Consider the following 20,702-nt stretch of genomic DNA (forward strand, 5'->3'; position numbering starts at 1 on the left):
GGGTGTCACAGTAAATAAGGGACAGTTGTCAACCCTAGGTACAGTAAACCTTCGTTGTAACGAGCAACGTTACAGGGAGAGGAATGGTGTCCATTTTTGTCGATTGTGTGCTATAACCGAGCAAGGGATTATCATTGTATAAATAGTAGAAACAAACAACTGTAGTTGCTGGTTAATGCACAAAAGTAAACAAAGTGCTGGAGTAACTCAGCAGGTCAGGCAGCATCTCTGGAGAGCATGGATAGGTGAAGTTTCGGGTTCGCACCGCCTGAAATCCAAGTGAGTTGACGGCCCTTGCCTGCTGGTGTCCAGAAGAGTGGCAAGGATCGGCGGAGTCAATGGTCATGGTACACGGGCGGCTGGAGTGCAAGTAAGGGTCGGTGGTGGCGGCAGTAGGTGCGGCCTGATAGCGGCCGAGGAAGCTGTGTGGCCGGCGGTGGTGGCAGTAAGTCTGGCCTGGAAGTGGCCAGGCATGCGGTGCGGGCTCTTGGGGGGTAGGGCCAGGGAGGAGGTGCGAGCTGGGGGGTAGATCCATCCGCTATATCCAAAATCTGCTATTTAGAGGTCCGTTGAAACAAGGGTTTACTGTACTGCTGTGACCACAATAGGACACCGCTGATGTCTGGTATCAATATCCTGGGCCACTACATCCCCCGATATGATACTCTACTGGCTAAAACACAAGGCCCTGCATTCCCGTGACCCCCATTTTCCATACGTCTAATGACTATAAATAATATTTATTTGCCCCATCTGGACTCACAACCATCTCTCCCCTACCCCTCCCAACTACCTTCCTCTGACTTCACAATTCACATTTCCCACACTTTCTTGTCCGAAGAGTTACGACAAACAGAGGAATGTAATGCTGATGCTCTGTAAGGCGCTGGTCAGGCCACATTTGGAATATTGTGAGCAGTTTTGGGCACCATATCTGAGGAAGGATGTGCTGGCTCTGGAGAGGTTTACAAGAATGATCTCAGGAATGATTAGTTTAACATATGATGACCATTTGACGGCACTGGGCCTATATTCGCTGGAGTTTAGAAGGATGAGGGGGGCATTGAAACGTACAGAACAGTGAAAGGCTTGGATAGTGGATGTGGAGAGAATGTTTCCACTAATGGGAGAGTCTAGGAAGAGAGGTCATTGCCTCAGAATTAAAGAATGTTGTTTTAGGAAGGAGGAATTTATTTAGTCACCGGGTGACAAATCTGTGGAATTCTTTACCACAGAAGAATGTGGTGGCCAATTCAGTGGATATATTTAAGGCATAGACAGATTCTTGATTAATACAGGTGTCAGAGGTTATGGGGAGAAGGCAGGAGAATGGGGTTAGGAAGGAGAGATGGATCAGCCATGTTAGAATGGTGGAGGATGGGCCGAATGGCCTAATTCTGCTTCTCTCACATGATCTTCTGCCCAAAACATTACCTATCCTTGTACTCCAGAGATGCTGCCTCTGTTTGAAGAAGGGTCTGCGACCCAAAATGTCACCCATTCCTTCTCTCCAGAGATGCTGCCTGTCCTGTCGAGTTACCCAGCTTTTTGTGTCGAGCTTCGATTTAAACCAGCATTTGCAGTTCTTTCCTGCACATGCTGCCTGGCCCGTGGTGCCGCTCCACTACTCCAGCACTTGGTGTCCTTTTGTGGATTAATCAGCACCTGCAGTTCTTTGTAGAACAGTCATGATTGAATGGCGGAGTAGACTTGATGGGTCTAATGGCCTAATTCTGCTCCTATCACTTCTGATCTTGTGAAATGTCTCCCATCCATATTGTAGATGGTTTATATGCAACCAATAACATAGTTACCTCAGTACCATTAACCCCGCCTAGTTAACATCAATCATAACGCCTTCCCTTCCTGGGTACAGTTCAGTAGAGGAACGTAGCCAGTGCTTGAAGATGTATGTAATACGCTGTGCTATCATTAAAAGATGTTGTACGCTTTAAGAGTTGTGAAGTATTAATTTACATGGTGTCGGAAGTGGAAGACACTTGCGTCTCCTGTCTGTCGGGTTTTATTTCTTTTTTTTGATTTGTGCCTTTTTGTGCTTAATCTCTCTGACCATGGCGTCCTCTTGCAGAAAGCCCGCGCAGCTTGTCTTTGATGCTGACATTTCTGAGCGCTGGGACACGTTTGAGTTTGATTTCACCCACTTTGTCAACGTCGCACATCGCGCTGATCCTGACTCCCTTAAAGCCTCCCTCCTACTCAACCTTGTCGGACCTGATGCCATGAAGAGAGCCAGAACTTTCACCTATGCTCCAGCGGTCCTGGGCGACGACGACGTGGAGATTACCCCTGCAGAATCTGCCAGTGACCCCGCTTGCCTGCTACGTAAGTTCAGGGAGATTTGTGACCTGCCCTCGAACCGCATTCTGCAGAGGGCACGGTTCTTTACAAGAAAACAGTTGCCGGATGAACCTGTTGAATGTTTTATTGCTGATTTGCGTTATCTCGCCCAGCGGTGCCGTTTTGGTGACATGACGGAGCAGCTCACTAGAGACATTTTAGTAACTGGCATGCGTGACCAGCAGCTACGATGTGAGCTTCTAAGGGATCCGGATCTAACGTTGGAAAAAGCTATGCATGCCTGCAGATTGTCTGAGGTCGTTGTATTGCCAGATGACCACCGAGACTCGGCCAATAAGTCTATCAACCTGGCTGGGTGTAGGAGACCCCAGCCTCGGATGGTAAACAATGCTTTTCTGCCGCGTGCCAACCCAGGTCCTGGTGAAGTGCCCCAAAAAAGGTGCCCAAACTGTAACTACATGCACCATAGACTGTCTACCTGCCCTGCTTATGGCAAAGTTTGTAACTTTTGTAAAAAGTTAAACCACTTCTCTGCGGCCTGTCGCTCGATCCGTTCCCGTGGGAGACAGGCACAGATTTCCAGACCCAGTCTAAACATGCTGAGGCAATCTGATGGCTGTTACGATTTACAGCCCAGCCTGGTCGACTCCTACGAGGCAGATCCAATTAATCCTCCTGAGAATTCGAATGTGTTTACCCTCCTACACACAACCGCCCAACGCTCTGATCCCTCTGTAGCTCTGACTGTCAATGGTGTGTCCTTCCTTGCAAAGCTGGATACAGGTGCGAAGGTCAACGTATTGTCAATAAATCTTTTCAATAAGATAAGGAATAATGAGCCCCTGGTTGTTGACAACGCTACGTTGCATGCCTATGGTGGAGAAATTCTAAGGCCTGTGGGGAGGGCTGCTTTAACTTGTGTGCTGCAAAAGGCAACGAGAAACCTCGTTTTCTATGTTTTGAACTCTGACTGTGTAACCCTGCTGGGCAACCGTGCGTGCCAAGATCTTGGCCTGGTGTCCTTCGACCGCACGGTCCACAAAGTGCAACTGTCGTTCAACCCTGTTGTGGAATACCAGGACCTGTTCAACGATGACCTGGGAAAGTTACCACTCACATATCGTATTTCCGTTGACCCAAACGTACAACCTGTAGCCCGCGCAGCTCACAGGGTGTCTCACGCCATGAAAGACAGGGTCGAGGCGATGCTGAATAACATGGTCGATAAGGGGGTGCTAGAAGCGGTTAGCGATCCCACCGCTTGGGTCTCCACTATGGTTGCCACGATAAAGAAAGACAAGAATGAAATACGTGTGTGTATCAATCCGAAGGACTTGAACCTTGCAATCAGGCGACCACACCACCCCATGCGGTCTGTTGAGGACGTGGCGGCTCAGGTCGGGCAGGCCACCATCTTTTCGGTCCTAGACGCTAAGAACTCGTTTTGGCAGATCCCGTTGGACAAAGAGTCTTCTGACCTAACGACCTTCGCCACACCGTTTGGCAGATTCAAGTTCCTGCGAATGCCATTCGGCATTAATTCCGCTAGCGAGGTGTTCCAGCGAACTATGGAGCAGATATTCTCGGGCCTGCCATGTGCCATCATCGTGGATGATATCCTGGTTTATGGGAAAGACATTGCGGAGCACGACCTGAACCTCCGCAGCATCCTGGATCGGGCGCGGAAGGTCAATCTGAAGCTGAATCCCAAGAAATGCCGGTTCCGCGTCCCAGAAGTCACGTATGTGGGACACGTCTTCACCTCTAACGGACTAAAACCCGACCCCTTGAAGGCAGCTGCCATCTCCGAGATGGCAGCCCCCACCGACGTGCCAGGTCTACAACGATTCTTAGGCATGGTGAACTACCTGGGGAAGTTTATACAAAACCTCAGTGAGCTGAGTGCTCCCCTGCGGCAATTGACAAAAAAGGATATTGCCTGGGCCTGGCTCCAACATCACCAGCAGGCCTTTGACTGCCTCAAGTCGAAATTGATTGACACCCCGACGTTGCGGTACTTCGATGTAAGTCGCCCCATCACCGTCACCTGTGACGCTTCCAAGTTCGGTCTGGGTGCGGCTTGCCTTCAGTCTGTCGATGGATCGTTACATCCTGTCTCCTATGCCTCCCGCACCATGACGGACACCGAGCAGCGGTACGCTCAGATCGAGAAAGAGCTGCTCGCGGTGGTGTTCGCCTGCTCCAAGTTCAGAGATTTCCTGTTCGGCAGCAGATTTACGGTCGAAACCGACCACCAGCCACTGGTGACCATCCTAAACAAGCCAATTCACGCTGCCCCCGCCAGGCTGCAGCGTATGATGCTACAGCTCCAGCGTTTCGAATTCGACATCATCTACAAGAAGGGCACCGAGATGCACATTGCGGACACCCTATCGCGCGCCCCGCGGACCTCCTGTGATCGCCACCCCTACGAAACAGAGGACTTGCTTGTACTGGGCGTTAATTTCATTCCCACCAAGCAGCTACAGGTGTTGGCCGAGCACACCGCTGCCGATCCAGTTTTGCAGCGGCTTGCCACTGTGATTAAAGCAGGGTGGCCAACAAAGCGCTCCGCTGCGCCATCTGAAACACAGCCTTTCTTCCTGGTCCGCGACGAATTGGTGCTCCAGAATGGCGTCATCGTCAAGGGACATAAAGTTGTGGTCCCGTCCTCCCTGTTTGACTCTTACTATTGCGCAGCCCATAGCGGACACCCTGGGGTCGATGCAACACTCGCCCACGCTCAGTGCCAATTCTACTGGCCCGGAATGGCCAAATATATCCGAGACCGAGTTTCTGCCTGCTCCACGTGCAACAGTCTTGCTCCACACCAGCAGCGACAGCCCCTGCTGCAACAGCCTGCCCCTGCCTTGGCCTGGTCCTCGTTGGCTGCTGACATCTTCGAGTGGCGTGGTAACCACTACCTTGTCCTGGTCGACTCATACTCAAACTGGTTCGAGGTGGATTTACTGACATCCCTCACGTCGGAGATGGTGATCCGAAAGCTGCGGAAACACTTCTCCACTTTTGGGTCCCCTGTCAGGCTGCAGACTGACAACGGCAGGCAGTTTACCAGCCGAGAATTCAAAAGTTTTGCGGACAAGTGGAATTTTGTGCATTTCACCAGCAGCCCTGAGTACCCACAGAGCAACGGACTTGCAGAACGGGCCGTCCGCAGCGCCAAGCATCTGATGGAACAGGCGAGACTTTCCAACACTGATTTGTACTTGGATCTCCTAAACCTCAGGAATGTTTCCAGGGATCCGGCCATGGGGTCACCTGCTCAGCGTCTGATGTCAAGGAATACCAGATCTACTATCCCGATTGCCCAGCGCCAGCTGCAACCTCGGGTGCTGGAGCCTGCCTCCGTGCAGAGGCGTATTCAAGAGAAGCATGACAGCCAGCGGCGTTCCCACGATCGGTCGTGCAGACCACTCGATCCTCTTTTGCCTGGACGGGTTGTTCGGTTGCAGACCGCCGGCGGTCACTCCCGTCTGGCCACCGTGGTTGGGGTGGCCGACTCACCTCGTTCGTACCTGGTGGACCATGAGGGCACCATCTACCGAAGAAGCCGACAACACCTGCTTGCGGTTAATGAGCCAAAGCCGCAGCCCCCGGGACCCTATGCCCCGCCGCTCTCATACCAGCAGCCGGCTGCCGTCCCGGCCAGCGTTCCTTGTATGCCTCGGTCCCCATATCGCGCGCCCGGTTCCCCTCTGCGCGGGTCCCCTGTTGCCGGTTCCCACTCTCCCGGTTCTACCACCGCACCTCCCTTCCCTGGTTCCCCTGCTGCCTCGTGTCCTCCGGTTTCTTCTGCTCTTTCGGGGGGAGGGGGAGACATTCGTACGCGCTCGGGCCGGATTAGTAAGCCACCTGTGCGCTATGGCGATTTTGCTTAATTCTGTTATTAATTCTGTTGTTGTGACAACAATCTGTTTAATTTTCTAGGGGGAAGGATGTAGATGGTTTATATGCAACCAATAACATAGTTACCTCAGTACCATTAACCCCGCCTAGTTAACATCAATCATAACGCCTTCCCTTCCTGGGTACAGTTCAGTAGAGGAACGTAGCCAGTGCTTGAAGATGTATGTAATACGCTGTGCTATCATTAAAAGATGTTGTACGCTTTAAGAGTTGTGAAGTATTAATTTACACATATTCTGCAGCGATCCTGCTTGACCCATTGCGTTACTCCAGCACTTTGTGTCTTTTTTTGACTACAAGTAACAGTCTGTCTGTCTGACCTCCTTTCTCTGTTCAAGGTGTTAGTTCTTCTAGCACAATCAATATTCTCATGCTTACTCCTGCAGTTAAATACCAGTTGTACAGCTCAGATCAGCTCTCTGACGCTTTCAATTCATTATCGGTCTGGACGGTAATGTATCTGTCTGGACAGTAACCTATTGGTCTGGACAGTAATGTATCGGTCTGGACGGTAATGTATCGTCTCGACAGTGATGTATCGGTCTGGACAGTGATGTATCGGTCTGGACAGTGATGTATCGGTCTGGACAGTAACGTATCGGTCTGGACATTAATGTATCGGTCTGGACAGTGATGTATCAATCTGGACAGCGATGTATCGGTCTGGACAGTAACGTATCGGTCCAGACAGTAACATATCGATCTGGACAGTGATGTATCGGTCTGGACAGTAACGTATCGGTCTAGACAGTATCGGTCCGGACAGTGATGTATCGGTCTGGACAGTAACATATCGGTCCAGACAGTAACGTGTCAGTCCGGACAGTAACGTATCGGTTTAGACACCAACGTATCGGTCCGGACAGTAACGTATCGGTCCGGACAGTGATGTATCGGTCCGGACAGTGATGTATCGGTCCGGACAGTGATGTATCGGTCTGGACAGTAACGTATCGGTCCGGACAGCAACGTATCGGTCCGGACAGCAGCGTATCGGTCCGGACAGTAACGTGTCGGTCCAGGCAGTAACGTATCGGTCTGGACTGTAATGTGTCGGTCTGGACAGTACTAAACCAGTCTAGACTGTCCCTTTGAGCGACCCCGGCTCAGGGTTAGATAGCAAAGCTTGCTCTGCACTTGTTGCTTATTTTTGTTTAAAAGTGTGCATTTTACAAAAGGGCAGCACCGCGGCGCAGCTGGTAGAGATGTTGCCTCACTGCACCAGAGACTTTCACTGAAACTTTGAGGACTTTACATTCTGTGTAGTAACCACGAGGAGATGGGTCCATACCAGACTGTTGGAACCCCAGGCCAGTGATGGGACAGGGACGGGTTCGATTCTGACCTCAGGTGCTGCCTCAGTGGAGTTTGCACATCCCTAGTTTCATCCCACATCCCAAATGTCTGAAGAATGGTCCCGACCTGAAATATCACCTCTCCTTTCCATGTTCTTCAGAGATGCTGACTGACCTGCTGAGTTACTCCGGCACTTTGTGTCCTTTTCTGTAAACCATCATCTGCAGTTCCTCGTTTCTACTGGTTTTGTAAGTTGATCAGCCTTGGCTAAATTGACCCTGGTGTACAGGGAATGGATGAGAAAGAGGGATAACACAGAACTAGTGTTAATGCTGGGTCGCTGGTCTGCGTGGACTCAGTGGGCTGAGGGGCCTGTTTCCACTTTGTATCTCTAAATTAAATGATGGTGTGCAGTAGCTCAAACACATGAAGTTGAACATGATGAAGGGTTTTGACTCGAAACGTCACCTATTTCTTTTCTCCAAAGATGATGCCTGAGCTGCTGAGTTGCTCCAGCATTTTGTGTCAATCTTCAGTGCAAAGCAGCATCTGCCGTTCCTTCTTACATATTGAACAATTCCCTGAGTGCCCATGTTCAAATTAATAGATTTTATATTTTCCCCCACAAGAACAATAAACTCTCACCCATCAGCAGAACGTATCCAGGCAGAGAAAGTGAAAAGGGCCCAAACCGGGATTTAATTGTCAAGAACAATAACATCCAGCTCCCACAGTCACTTGTGAACTCGCTGGTGCTTGCGTAGGTTGGATGAATAGCTGAAGCCCTTTCCACACACGGGGCAGGTGAATGGCCTCTCCCCAGTGTGGACCCTCTGGTGTGACACCAGGTTGGACAACTGAGTGAATCTCTTCCCGCACACGGTGCAGGTGAACGGCCTCTCGCCGGTGTGGACCTGCTGGTGCCTCACCAGGCAGGAGGACAGGGTGAAGCCCTTCCCGCACTCGGAGCAGGTGAACGGCCTCTCCCCGGTGTGGACCTGTTGGTGCCGCACCAGGTAAGATGATAAGGTGAAGCCCTTGCCGCACTCGCCGCAGGTGAAGGGCCTCTCTCCACTGTGGACCCGCCGGTGGGTCAGCAGGGAGGACGACTGGGTGAAGCCCTTCCCACACTCGGAGCAAGTGAAGGGCCGCTCCCTGGTGTGGAACCGCTGGTGCGTGGTCAGGTTGGACAGGCAGCAGAACCCCTTCCCGCACATGGAGCAGATGAACGGCTTCTCCCTGGTGTGGCTGCGCCGGTGGATCTCCAGCCAGGAAGGGTAACAGAACCCCTTCCCGCAGTCCCCGCACTTCCACACTCTCTCCCCGGAGTTGGTGCACTGGTGCCTCGTCAGCCCCGACGCCCGGATAAAACTCCGTCCACAATTGGGACAGGTGAACTCTTTCTCCTCGCTGCGAGCGGAGGCGTCTTCTTCCGCGTGCAAAGGCCGATGGTGTCCAGAAGTTTGCAGATCGAGCGACTTTGGTGGATCTTGACATTTTGAGCTTCCGGTCGGAGGATCCTCCATTGCCAACACCCTGGGAGATTCATCCAAAGCAAGGAAAGGCAGCGTGAGAGAGAGAGTGGCAATCAATAAACAAGAAAGAAAACTGTTCCTGTCGAACATACAAATATAGCACCCATATAACAGCAATGGCCAAGAGAGCACACCATCTCATCCACTGCCTTAGAAATTTGAGAAAGATCAGCACATCCCCAACAACTCTCACCAACTTCTACAGATGCGCCGCAGAACATTTTTTATCAGGATACATCGCAGTGTGGTTTGGGAACAGCTCCATCCAAGACCGCAAGAAATTGCAGAGAGTTGTGGACGTAACTCATCACGCAAACCAACCACCCTTCCATTGACTCCATCTACATTTCATGCTGCCTCAGCAAGGCCACCACAATAATCACGGATGAATCACTCCCTCTTCTCCCCTCTCCATCAGGCAAGAAGTACAGACGTTTAAAAATGCAGACCTTAAGATTCGGGGACAGTTTCTTCCCAGGTGATACCAGGCAACTGAACCATTCTGTCACCAGCTAGAGAGCAGTCAGACCTCCCATCTACCTCAGCTAAAAATGTACTTTTGTTACTGCAAGCTAAAAATACTAAAGGCTGTTTGCTACATTGTTTAATAGAGTTAGGTGATGATCCAAGCGATTTCTTGTCATTGTCAATGCAATTACAATTTCAAAAGTAGTGTACCTTTCAGCTTGTGTTCTTAAAGAGACAGTCCGCTATAACCAAAATCTGTTAGAAAGAGGTCCATAATAAGGAGGGCTTACTGCATAAGAAAGCCTTGAAGTTGAAACAGAGAACTGTAGATGCTAGTTAATAAACAAAAGGACACAAGGTGCTGGAGTAACTCAGCCGGTCAGGCAGCATCTGCATGAAGGGTCTCGAACCAAGACGCTACCTATCCATGTTCTCAAGAGATGCTGCCTGACCTGCTGAGTTACTCCAACACTTTGTGTTTAGGAGAACCTGAGTTCTGATAAAAAGAAATTCTCCTTCCATCTTCACAGATGCTGTCTGACTCTTGAACATTTTCTGTATTTCTTTTGCATTTCAGTGTTAAAAAAACATGTTTCAAGTTGAGGGAAGGGGCAAGGGTGATGCCACAATGTCCCAGTCGGAAACACCGGCCACAGATCCATCACTAGGTGCAGCCGCTGAGAGGGTTCCCAAGTCATGTCCGGCAGAAACAATTCCAGGAATCCAGTATCCGCAGAGAATCTGTGGAAAAGGACCCAATGTGCTGGAATAACTCAGAGGGCCAGGCAGCATCTCTGGAGAACATCGACAATCACAGTTAGGTCGGCACCCTTCTTCGTGTTTTCGAGAGATGTTGCCAGACCAGCTGAGTTACTCCAGTACTTTGTGTCCTGTTGTGTAAACCAGCATTAAAGTCATCTAACGTCGAACAGCACAGTACAGTCCCTTCGGCCCACAATATCCATGCTGAACATGATGCCAAGTTAGATATAAAATGATGGAATAACTCAGTGGGACAGGCAGCATCTCTGGATAGAAGGAATGGGTAATGTTTCGGGTCGAGACCCTTTTCAGACTGGGTCTTAAGGGTCTCGATCCGAAATGTCACCCATTCCTTCTCTCCAGAGATGCTGCTTGTCCCGCTGAGTTACTCCCACATTTTGTGTCTAGCTTCGGTGTAAACCAGTATCTGCAGTTCCTTCCTAAACATTTCTGTTGCTGTTTTCTGCTGCACAAACGCCAACAGCTAGGCTATCTCGTGCAGTTAAACTCAGCTCAGCCTGCATCCTATCCATTAACCTCCTTTCCTTGCATATCCATGTCCTACCTTAAAAGGCTTTGGAGGGAGAGAGAGGGGCGGAGAGGGAGAGAGGGGCGGTGAGGGAGAGAGGGGCGGAGAGGGAGAGAGGGGCGGAGAGGGAGAGAGGCGGAGAGGGATAGAGGGGCGGAGAGGGATAGAGGGGCGGAGGGAGGGAGAGAGAGGGGCGGAGAGAGAGGGGCGGAGGGAGGGAGAGAGAGAGGGGCGGAGGGAGAGAGAGAGGGGCGGAGGGAGGGAGGAGCACGGGAGGGGGGGACGGTGAGGGAGAGGGGACGATGTGGAGGGGCGGAATGGGGACGTTCTTCCCGCCTGCTGATCCTCGCCGTCCCGCTCCTACCTGGCCCAGTTGCCGGCGCCGCTTCTCGGCTGCAGACCCAGACCCACCCCCACACCCTGAATCCCCCCCCAAGAACCTTCCCCCCGCCGCGCACGCCCCGGATATCATTTCCGGCGCCTGCGGCTCCTCTAACTTTGATAGAGCGTATTACATGCCCCGCGGGACCACTGGGAAATATGGACGCCATTGAGTACATTTTTTAGGAGGAGGGGGAGTTCAACGAGATCTGGGTGTCCTAGTGCATCAGTCAATGAAAGGAAGCATGCAGGTACAGCAGGCAGTGAAGAAAGCCAATGGAATGTTGGCCTTCATAACAAGAGGAGTTGAGTATAGGAGCAAAGAGGTCCTTCTACAGTTGTACCGGGCCCTGGTGAGACCGCACCTGGAGTACTGTGTGCAGTTTTGGTCTCCAAATTTGAGGAAGGATATTCTTGCTATGGAGAGCGTGCAGCGTAGGTTCACTATGTTAATTCCCGGAATGGCGGGACTGTCGTATGTTGAAAGGCTGGAGCGATTGGGCTTGTATACACTGGAATTTAGAAGGATGAGGGGGGATCTTATTGAAACATATAAGATAATTAGGAGATTGGACACATTAGAGGCAGGAAATATGTTCCCAATGTTGGGGGAGTCCAGAACAAGGGGCCACAGTTTAAGAATAAGGGGTAGGCCATTTAGAACGGAGATGAAGAAGAACTTTTTCAGTCAGAGAGTGGTGAAGGTGTGGAATTCTCTGCCTCAGAAGGCAATGGAGGCCAGTTCATTGGATGCTTTCAAGAGAGAGCTGGATAGAGCTCTTAAGGATAGCGGAGTGAGGGGGTATGGGGAGAAGGCAGGAACGGGGTACTAACGGCAGCGGCTGACTAGCAGTCTGTCCGTCTTTTTTTTGTTGTGTGTCGGTGTTGGGATGGTTTTTATATATATTTTTTTGGTTGTGTATGTGTGGGAGGGGGTGGTGGTGTGGGTGGGTGGGGGTGGGGGTGGGTGTGGGGGAACTTTTCTCTTCCTCACGGCGCGGGGTGCGGCTCGGCTGCGGGGCCTAACATCGCCCGCTGCGGCTCGGCCGCTGGACTTTACATCCCGGTGCGGCTTGGCCGCTGGACTTTACATCCCGGTGTGGCTTGGCCGCTGGACTTTACATCCCGGTGCGGCTTGGCCGCTGGACTTTACATCCCGGTGCGGCTTGGCCGCTGGACTTTACATCCCGGTGCGGCTTGGCCGCTGGACTTTACATCACCCGGTGCGGCTTAACCGCTGGACTTTACATCCCGGTGCGGCTTGGCCGCTGGACTTTACATCACCCGGTGCGGCTTGGCCGCTGGACTTTACATCCCGGTTCGGCTTGGCCGCTGGACTTTACATCCCAGTGCGGCTTGGCCGCTGGACTTAACAGTGCCCGGTGCAGCTCGGCTGCGGGGCTTAACATCGCCCGGTGCAGCTCGGCTGCCGGGCTTAACATCGCCCGGTGCAGCTCGACTGCGGGGCTTTTCATCGCTGGTGCGGCTCGACTGCGGACTTGACATCGCCCGGTGCGGCTCGACCACGGGACTTAGCTGCGCAAGGCTTGGTCGCGGGCCTTTCATCGCCCGGTTCGGCCGCGGGACGTTTCAGCGCCCGGTGCGGGGACTGTGCGGGTCGGTCGGGGACGAGCTGTCTGTCCGTGGGCGTGGGGAAGAGAGTGGAAGTTTTGTTGCCTCCATCACAGTGAGGGGGTGTTTGGAGTCACTGTGATGGACGTTTGTGTTGGGGTTATGTGTCTCGTGTTCTTTTTTTTTCTATGACTGCTATGTAGTTTCGTTCGGTACTTCGGTACCGAACGACAAATAAAGCTCTGTTATACCTGTTATACCTGTTATACCTGATTGAGAGTGATCAGCCATGATCGCATTGAATGGCGGTGCTGGCTCGAAGGGCTGAATGGCCTACTCCTGCACCTATTGTCTATTGTCTAAGTGCTGGAGTGCTCAAAGATAGACACAAAATGCAGGAGTAACTCAGCGGATCAGACAGCTTCTCTGGAGAAAATGGATAGGTGGCATTTCGGATCGGGGCAAACCCTCCAGAGATACTGAGTTACTTCGGCATTCTGTGTCTCTGGCATAAACAAGCACCTGCAGTTCCATTTTATTACATTATTGATGGAGCAACTCAGCGGGTCAGGAAACATCTCCAGATAACATGGATAGGCGGCTTTTCGGGGCGGGACCCCTATTCAGACTGTTTGTTGGAGGAGGTGCACATGTACCTCTGCCTCACCTAGAAGGAGTCTCAGTGTCCCTGGATGCAGGCGAGGGAGGAGGTTGTGGAGGTGGTGCAGAAGGTTGTCAGATCTGATTCAGATCATCCCGATTTGCTTTGCACTGACGGAGGTCTGTAATTCTGCAAGGCAGAGTGCCCAATGTCAAGGACCAGAGGACAGAGTTTAGTTTAGTTTAGTTTATAGACAATAGGTGCAGGAGTAGGCTATTCGGCCCTTTGAGCCAACACCGCCATGCAATGTGATCATGGCTGATCATTCACAATCAGTACCCTGTTCATGCCCTCTCCTCATAGCTCCTGACCCCGCTATCATTAAGAACTCTATCTAACTTTCTCTTGAAAGCATCCAGAGGATCGGCCGCCACTGCCTTCTGAAACTGACAGTTCCACAGATTTACAACTCTCTGAGTGAAAAAGGTTTTCCTTATCTCCGTTCTAAATGGCCTACCCCTTATTCTTAAACTGTGGTCCCTGGTTCTGGACTCCCCCAACATTGGGAACATGTTTCCTGCCTCTAGCGTGTCCAACCCCTTAATAATCTTATATGTTTCAATAAGATTCCCTCTCATCCTTCTAAATTCCAGTGTATACAAGCCCTTCTTCAGAGGATCTCAACCCAAAACGTCACCCATTCCTTCTCTCCAGATATGCTGCCAGTTCCGCTGAGTTACACCAGCATTTTGTGAATACCTTCGATTTAAACCAGCATCTGCAGTTCTTTCCTACAAATAATGCAAACTGTGGTATGTATACCACTTTGCTTCCTGAAGTCGATCACTTTCTCCTTTGACTTGCTGAAGTTATGAGAGACAAGAGAGACAAGATCCTGCGGATGCTGGAATCTTGCGCGAAACAAAAAAGTCTCGACTTCCGGTGGCGCTATGGAGGGCTAGAGGGTAACGCCAGCCAGCTCCTCGTAAAAAACGGAGAAAAACCGGGGATAAATCGACCTACCTGCTGCCTGCTGTCGCTGCAGTGATTGCACCGATTGTTATAAGTGACGCTATCAGGCGCGCGACTTATAATGTATACACAGCACAGCCCACCCGCGGATAAAACGGATAAAACGAAAAGTCGGGCTACCAGGCAGAATCCGCGAGAAGGCCTGACGGAAGCCTCGGCCTCAGGTAGGACGTTATCCCAAGAAGATGTGACGGGGAAAAAATTGACCAAAAAAGCAGAAGGTGAGGAACTCAAAAACTTTATTGCAAGTGAAATTGCTGGTTTGAGGGAAGAAATAAAGCAGATGAATGTTGCTGGAGAAATAAAAAAAATTAAGGAGGAAATGAAGGACTTAAAGCTTGAGACTAAGAATATAGCAGTGGATTTGAAGAATGATTTGTCGAAAGAAATCTCTGAAATAATATTTGGACTATCAAAGGAGATGAATGAGAAAATTAAAAATGGGAAAGTTGAATTTGATGAAAGGCTGAATCCTGTGGAAAAGGCATTGAATTACCAGACGGGTGTTATAAAAGACCTTGAAGACCTAGCCGAAACAAGCGCTCACACTACAGCAAAACTCGTTACAGAAAATCAACGTCTAACTGATATGATGGTCAAAATAAATGAGAAATGTATTGAATTGGAAGGTCGCCAGAGAAGACAGAATTTAAGAATTGCAGGTATCCCAGAAGGGGAAGAGAAAGATCAAGATATCCGAGAATTCACTGCAAATTTACTGCAAAAAGTTTTATCTCTGGACCAAAAGCCTCAACTAGCCCGAGCACATAGAGTGATGAGACGCCAGACAAGAGTAGGCGCACCCCCAAGACAAATGATAATAAAATTACAAAACGACTATGTTGTGGAGGAGATAATGCAAAAAGCATCAAGAAACAGAAAGCTTGATTTTAAGGGTCACAGTATCAGCATTTACCGAGATTATCCAGCAGAGGTTGCAAGGAAACGAAAAGCATTCAACGAGACCAAAAGTATTCTGAGGGAAGTGGAGGATTTGAAATATGGTGTGAGTTATCCTGCTACCTTAAGAGTTACTTATGACAAGAAGGAATACTTTTTCTCCGACCCTGTGAAAGCATTGGACTTTGCCAAGAAGTTTATGTCATGAGAAGATGCCTGATCCCTCATCATGAATAAATGACTTTGCAGGACTGCATGGAATTGAATTGATGACTAAAGAAGCTGAGAAAGAAGTGGATCGGAAATTCTGCCATGGATACTAATAACTGCGCTACTAATATAATTAACTAATGAATACTAAAATGATACCGCGGTATTTTTAACAATTAGAATCAATAATTATTACTAATGACTAATACTTACTTATAAAGTTACTTATAATGGAATGATTAGAGGTAAATACAGAGCTGGATCTTATATGTTATGTTTGGAAATCTGCTCTCTTTCCTTTCCTGCTAGTAATTTTCATTATCATTTTTACTTTTATTGTTCCTTTAACTCTGGGTTTTATTATTTGTATCATAACTCTTCCGACTATTGGAACTTGATATACCCCCGGTAAAATATTGCTATGGAACACAAGTTCCAAGAAACAAAGGGGCTGGATAAGTTCGAAACATCAACTACGGAAGTCGGTAGATGGGTAGCCATGCTAGTATGGCTAGCACTAACTGCACTAACATTAGATGTAGTTTTTTCCTTCTTTGTGCACAATACTAATTTCTTAATCTATTCTCTTTTTTTTTCTATTACAAACTATCATTATTATTTTCAGTTTGAACGGAGTTATAAATTGGAGCAAAGGAGATATATATGTGAGAGGCATTTAAGAGTCTTAAAATTCATCTATTCAGTGTTCGGGTGCGGGGTCGGGTCTGTTGAACTGAACCATTGGCTCTATTATAGACCCCCATAGACAAAAAAATGCAAGATTTAAAAATGAATACGGGGAATGAAGGAATAACGTTTTGCAGTTGGAACGTTAAAGGTATTAATGAACCAATTAAGAGAGGTAAAGTATTAGCACATTTAAAAGCAATTAAAGCTGACGTGATTTTCATCCAAGAAACACATTTAAAAAAAGATGCTGAGCATAGGCTGAAAGCTAAATGGATAGATAAAACATATCATTCTTCTTTTACACATAAATCAAGAGGCGTAGCAATATTATTTCGGAAAGGTACTTTATTCAAACATACATCAACTATAACCGATAAGGATGGCAGATACATTATTGTAATAGGAGAATTAAATGCACAAAAAATGATTTTTGTTAATGTATATGGACCAAACTTTGATAGTCCACTGTTCTTTAAGAAAATATTTAACTGCATTCCGGAAATGGCACAACATAATTTAGTAATTGGAGGAGATTTAAATTGTACTTTAGATTCCTATTTAGACAGATCAACAAGACAAAGGAAAACCAAATCACATTCCAGTGACTTATTAAATGCATATATGGACACTAGTAATATTAAAGATGTTTGGAGAGTGGAAAACCCAACTGGACGAGAATACTCATTTTATTCACCTGTACATAAAACCTATTCAAGAATAGATTATTTTTTGGTCGACGCTAAACTTATCTCACTTACTTATAATTCAAAATACCATAATATTACAATCTCAGATCATGCACCTTTAACATTCATGATTAAATTAAATGGAATGTCCGAGAAACAAGCATATTGGAGATTTAACCCACAAATTGTGAACGAAAAGTCATGCCAGGAATATATTATTAAACAGATTCAAATATTTTTTGAGGTAAATGACAACCCTGACACACCTATTTCTCTTATGTGGGAAACGTTTAAAGCGTATGTTCGAGGTACATTAATTTCTGCTCAAGCTTTTTACAATAAAGAGAACAGGATTAAGCAACAAACATTGGAAAGTGAAATCAAACAACTAGATATAGAAAATGCGAGAATGCCATCTACTCTAAAATATAATAAAATTGCGGTATTGAAATATAAATTAAATAAAATGTATTCAGAACAAGTAATAAAACTCTATCAAAAAACAAAACAATTACATTTTGAATTTGGAGACAAACCACAAAAACTATTAGCACGTCAGTTACGAAAAATGGAAGGGGAAAAAATAATTCATAAAATTAGAACAGAGACAGGAGAATTATTAAAAATGCCCAAGGACATAAATGATAGATTTCTCCAATATTATCAGAGCCTTTATTCAACTAAAACCGTAGCACAATCAGAAGGAATAGCAGACTTTTAAAAAAAATGTAATTTAAAAGGTTTAGATTCAAACGATAGAGAAGTATTAGAAAGGGAGATTACGACAAAGGATATTGAGGAGTCTATTGGTTCTTTAAAAAATGGTAAAGCAGTAGGACCAGATGGTTTAGGCTCCGAATTTTATAAAAAATTTTATGATTTGCTTAGCCCACGTTTACATAGACTGTATGAGTATATATATACTCAACAGAAACTTCCAGACACTCTAAATGAATCTATAATAACACTCATTCCTAAAGCTGATAAAGATCCGGAAGATCCGGGATCATACAGAGCAATTGCACTTTTAAATACAGATCAAAAAATTTTAACTAAAATACTAGCGTATAGATTAAGTACAGTGATGAATAAATTAATACACCCTGACCAAACAGGCTTCATTCAGAAACGATACTCATACTATAATCTAAGAAGATTATTTAATATTATATATTCCAAGAGAATTATTAATGAAGATCTAGCAATAATCTCACTTGATGCTGAAAAAGCATTTGATCAGGTTGAATGGTCTTATTTGTTTTCGGTGATGGAAAATATGCAGCTAGGGGAGAAATTCTGTACATGGATAAAACTGTTATATACAAATCCCACGGCCAGAATATTTACAAACCAAAGGTTGTCATCGAAATTTGGCCTATCTAGAGGTTGTAGACAAGGATGCCCGTTATCCCCATTGTTATTTGCGCTTGCCATTGAGCCGCTGGCAGAAAGAGTTAGGGGGCATCCGGAAATACATGGATATAACACAAAGGACACAGTGAATAAAATTTCTCTATATGCAGATGACGTATTAATTTACATTACAAAACCAGAAATTAGTATTCCAAACTTATTAAAGCTAATAACCCAATTTGGTTCACTTTCAGGATACAGAATAAATTGGAACAAAAGCGAAATTATGCCAATAAGGGAACATAATAAACAGATAATACAACAATTTCCATTTAAAATAGTAAATGAAAAATTTAAATATCTAGGTATCTATGTAACTAAGATATATACATCATTATTCAAAGCAAATTTCCACCCATTACTGAACAAATTACATAAGAATATTCAATATTGGAAAACACTCCCTATCTCAATGGTTGGCAAAATTAATGCCATAAAAATGATTTTTTTACCGCAAATATTATACCTTTTTCAGACAATTCCGATATATCTGACAAAAAACTTTTTTTTTAAATTGGACTCTATTGTTAATGATTTTATCTGGGATTATAAGAATCATAGGATAAACAAAAGACACTTGTGTAAATCAAAAATAAATGGAGGCCTGGCTTTACCCAATTTTTTGTTTTATTTCTGGGCAGTTAATATTAAAAATATGAATTTCTGGTTGGAAGAAATAGATCATCAACCAGACTGGTTAAAAATGGAAAAGGAAGATTGTTTACCTTTTGATATTGGTTCGATATTATTTGCTACGTCTAAATTAAACAAAAAAATTTATAGGGAAAACCCTATAATATTTAGTGCTACACGAATTTGGAAACAATTAAAAAAGACATTAAAATTAGATAATTTATCACTTTTTCTTCCAATTGTGAATAATCCTTTGTTTAAGCCTTCATGGGTAGACGGGGGTTTTACACAATGGAAGGATTATGGAATTAAAAATATGGGACAACTTTATAAGGAAGGCACCTTTCTGACATTTCAGGAGTTGCAACAGACTTATGGTCTTCGTGGAAATGATTATTTCAGATATCTTCAACTTAGAGATTATGTAAAATCGAACTCCCAAAATTTTCGAATTAGAAATTCAGAAATTCTTGATGAATGTTGGAACAAACATCCTAATACAGAAAAATTAATATCTTATATATATAATATCTTATTAGACAGTGACATTCCCTCCACGGACTTATACAGACAAAAATGGGAAAAAGAATTAAACCAAGTAATTACGAAAGATACTTGGGAAGAAAGTTTGCAACATATACATCAGTGTTCACTAAACGCCAGACATTCTCTAATACAATTTAAAGTAATACATAGGTTACACTATTCAAAAACAAAACTACATAAAATTTTCCAACATATCTCACCTAAATGTGATAAATGTCAACATTTAGAAGCTACATTATTTCATATGTTTGCAAACTGTATAAAAATTAAAAAATTCTGGGTAAATATTTTTAGCATAATATCTAAAATAACCAGCACACAATTGGACCCAGATCCAAAATTAATTATACTCAGAATATTAGAATTAAATCAAACATTTAGAACAATACAAAGAAACTTTATGGATTATAGTTTAATAACAGGAAAAAAATTAATTCTAAAATTTTGGAAAGGCCCTACGGTCCCCACAATCAAAATGTGGATTATAGAAATGACGGAGACCTTAAACGTGGAAAGAATCAGATTTTCCCTGTTGGACAAACAGGAATTATTCATTGGAACATGGTCTCCTTTTATTGATTACTTAAAGGGTCAGAATGGTTCAGCACAGGAACCTGACTAGCACTCGGACTAAAGAATGGATGAAATGCTATACTTTGAAATGTACGTATATATCTCGAATGAAGTTTTTGTTATTTTAATAAATTTTTCCATTCTTCTTTAACTAACTTTTTCCTTATCTTTATAATTTGTTTTTGTTTTTGTTTTTATTTTGCTTCTCTCTCTTTTCTTTCTTTACTTCATCTATTTCTTTAGTTCTATCTAGTTTTAAAAAAAAAAGGGGGCAAAAGGTATTGGAGACAATATAATAATAATTGACAATATTATCAATTTTAAAATGTATGACTGTAAAGATGTACCTATCTCCAATAAAAAATTTATCTTAAAAAAAGAAACAAAAAAGTCTCATCAGACTGGACGAAGGGAGTCACTCGTTCAGCCTGATGAGGCACCAAGGAGTTCGCCTCCTTCGAGTGCGGGAAGGGATTCACTTAGTTGAGAAACCTGGTGACACACTGACAGATTCGCACTGGGGAGAAGCCATTCACCTGCTCTAACTGCGGGAAGGGATTCACTTGGTGAAACACCAATGAATTCACCTCGAGGAGAAAGCATCGGCACAGTACACACGGGCTATTTAA

At 45.8% G+C, this 20,702-nt stretch overlaps 1 protein-coding gene across 1 annotated transcript in view; it reads right to left on the minus strand.

Annotated features, from left to right (window-relative positions):
- LOC144601124 (uncharacterized) overlaps positions 1 to 20,702 on the minus strand; it is a 59,407-nt gene that overhangs the window by 5,923 nt on the left and 32,782 nt on the right. The window contains exon 4 of the mRNA XM_078413079.1: positions 8,299 to 8,774. Within this exon, the coding sequence (XP_078269205.1) occupies positions 8,299 to 8,774 (476 nt within the window). The remainder of the gene's footprint in view (positions 1 to 8,298; positions 8,775 to 20,702) is intronic.

This window comes from Rhinoraja longicauda, chromosome 16, assembly GCF_053455715.1.
Source record: "Rhinoraja longicauda isolate Sanriku21f chromosome 16, sRhiLon1.1, whole genome shotgun sequence".
Lineage (NCBI taxonomy): Eukaryota > Metazoa > Chordata > Chondrichthyes > Rajiformes > Arhynchobatidae > Rhinoraja > Rhinoraja longicauda.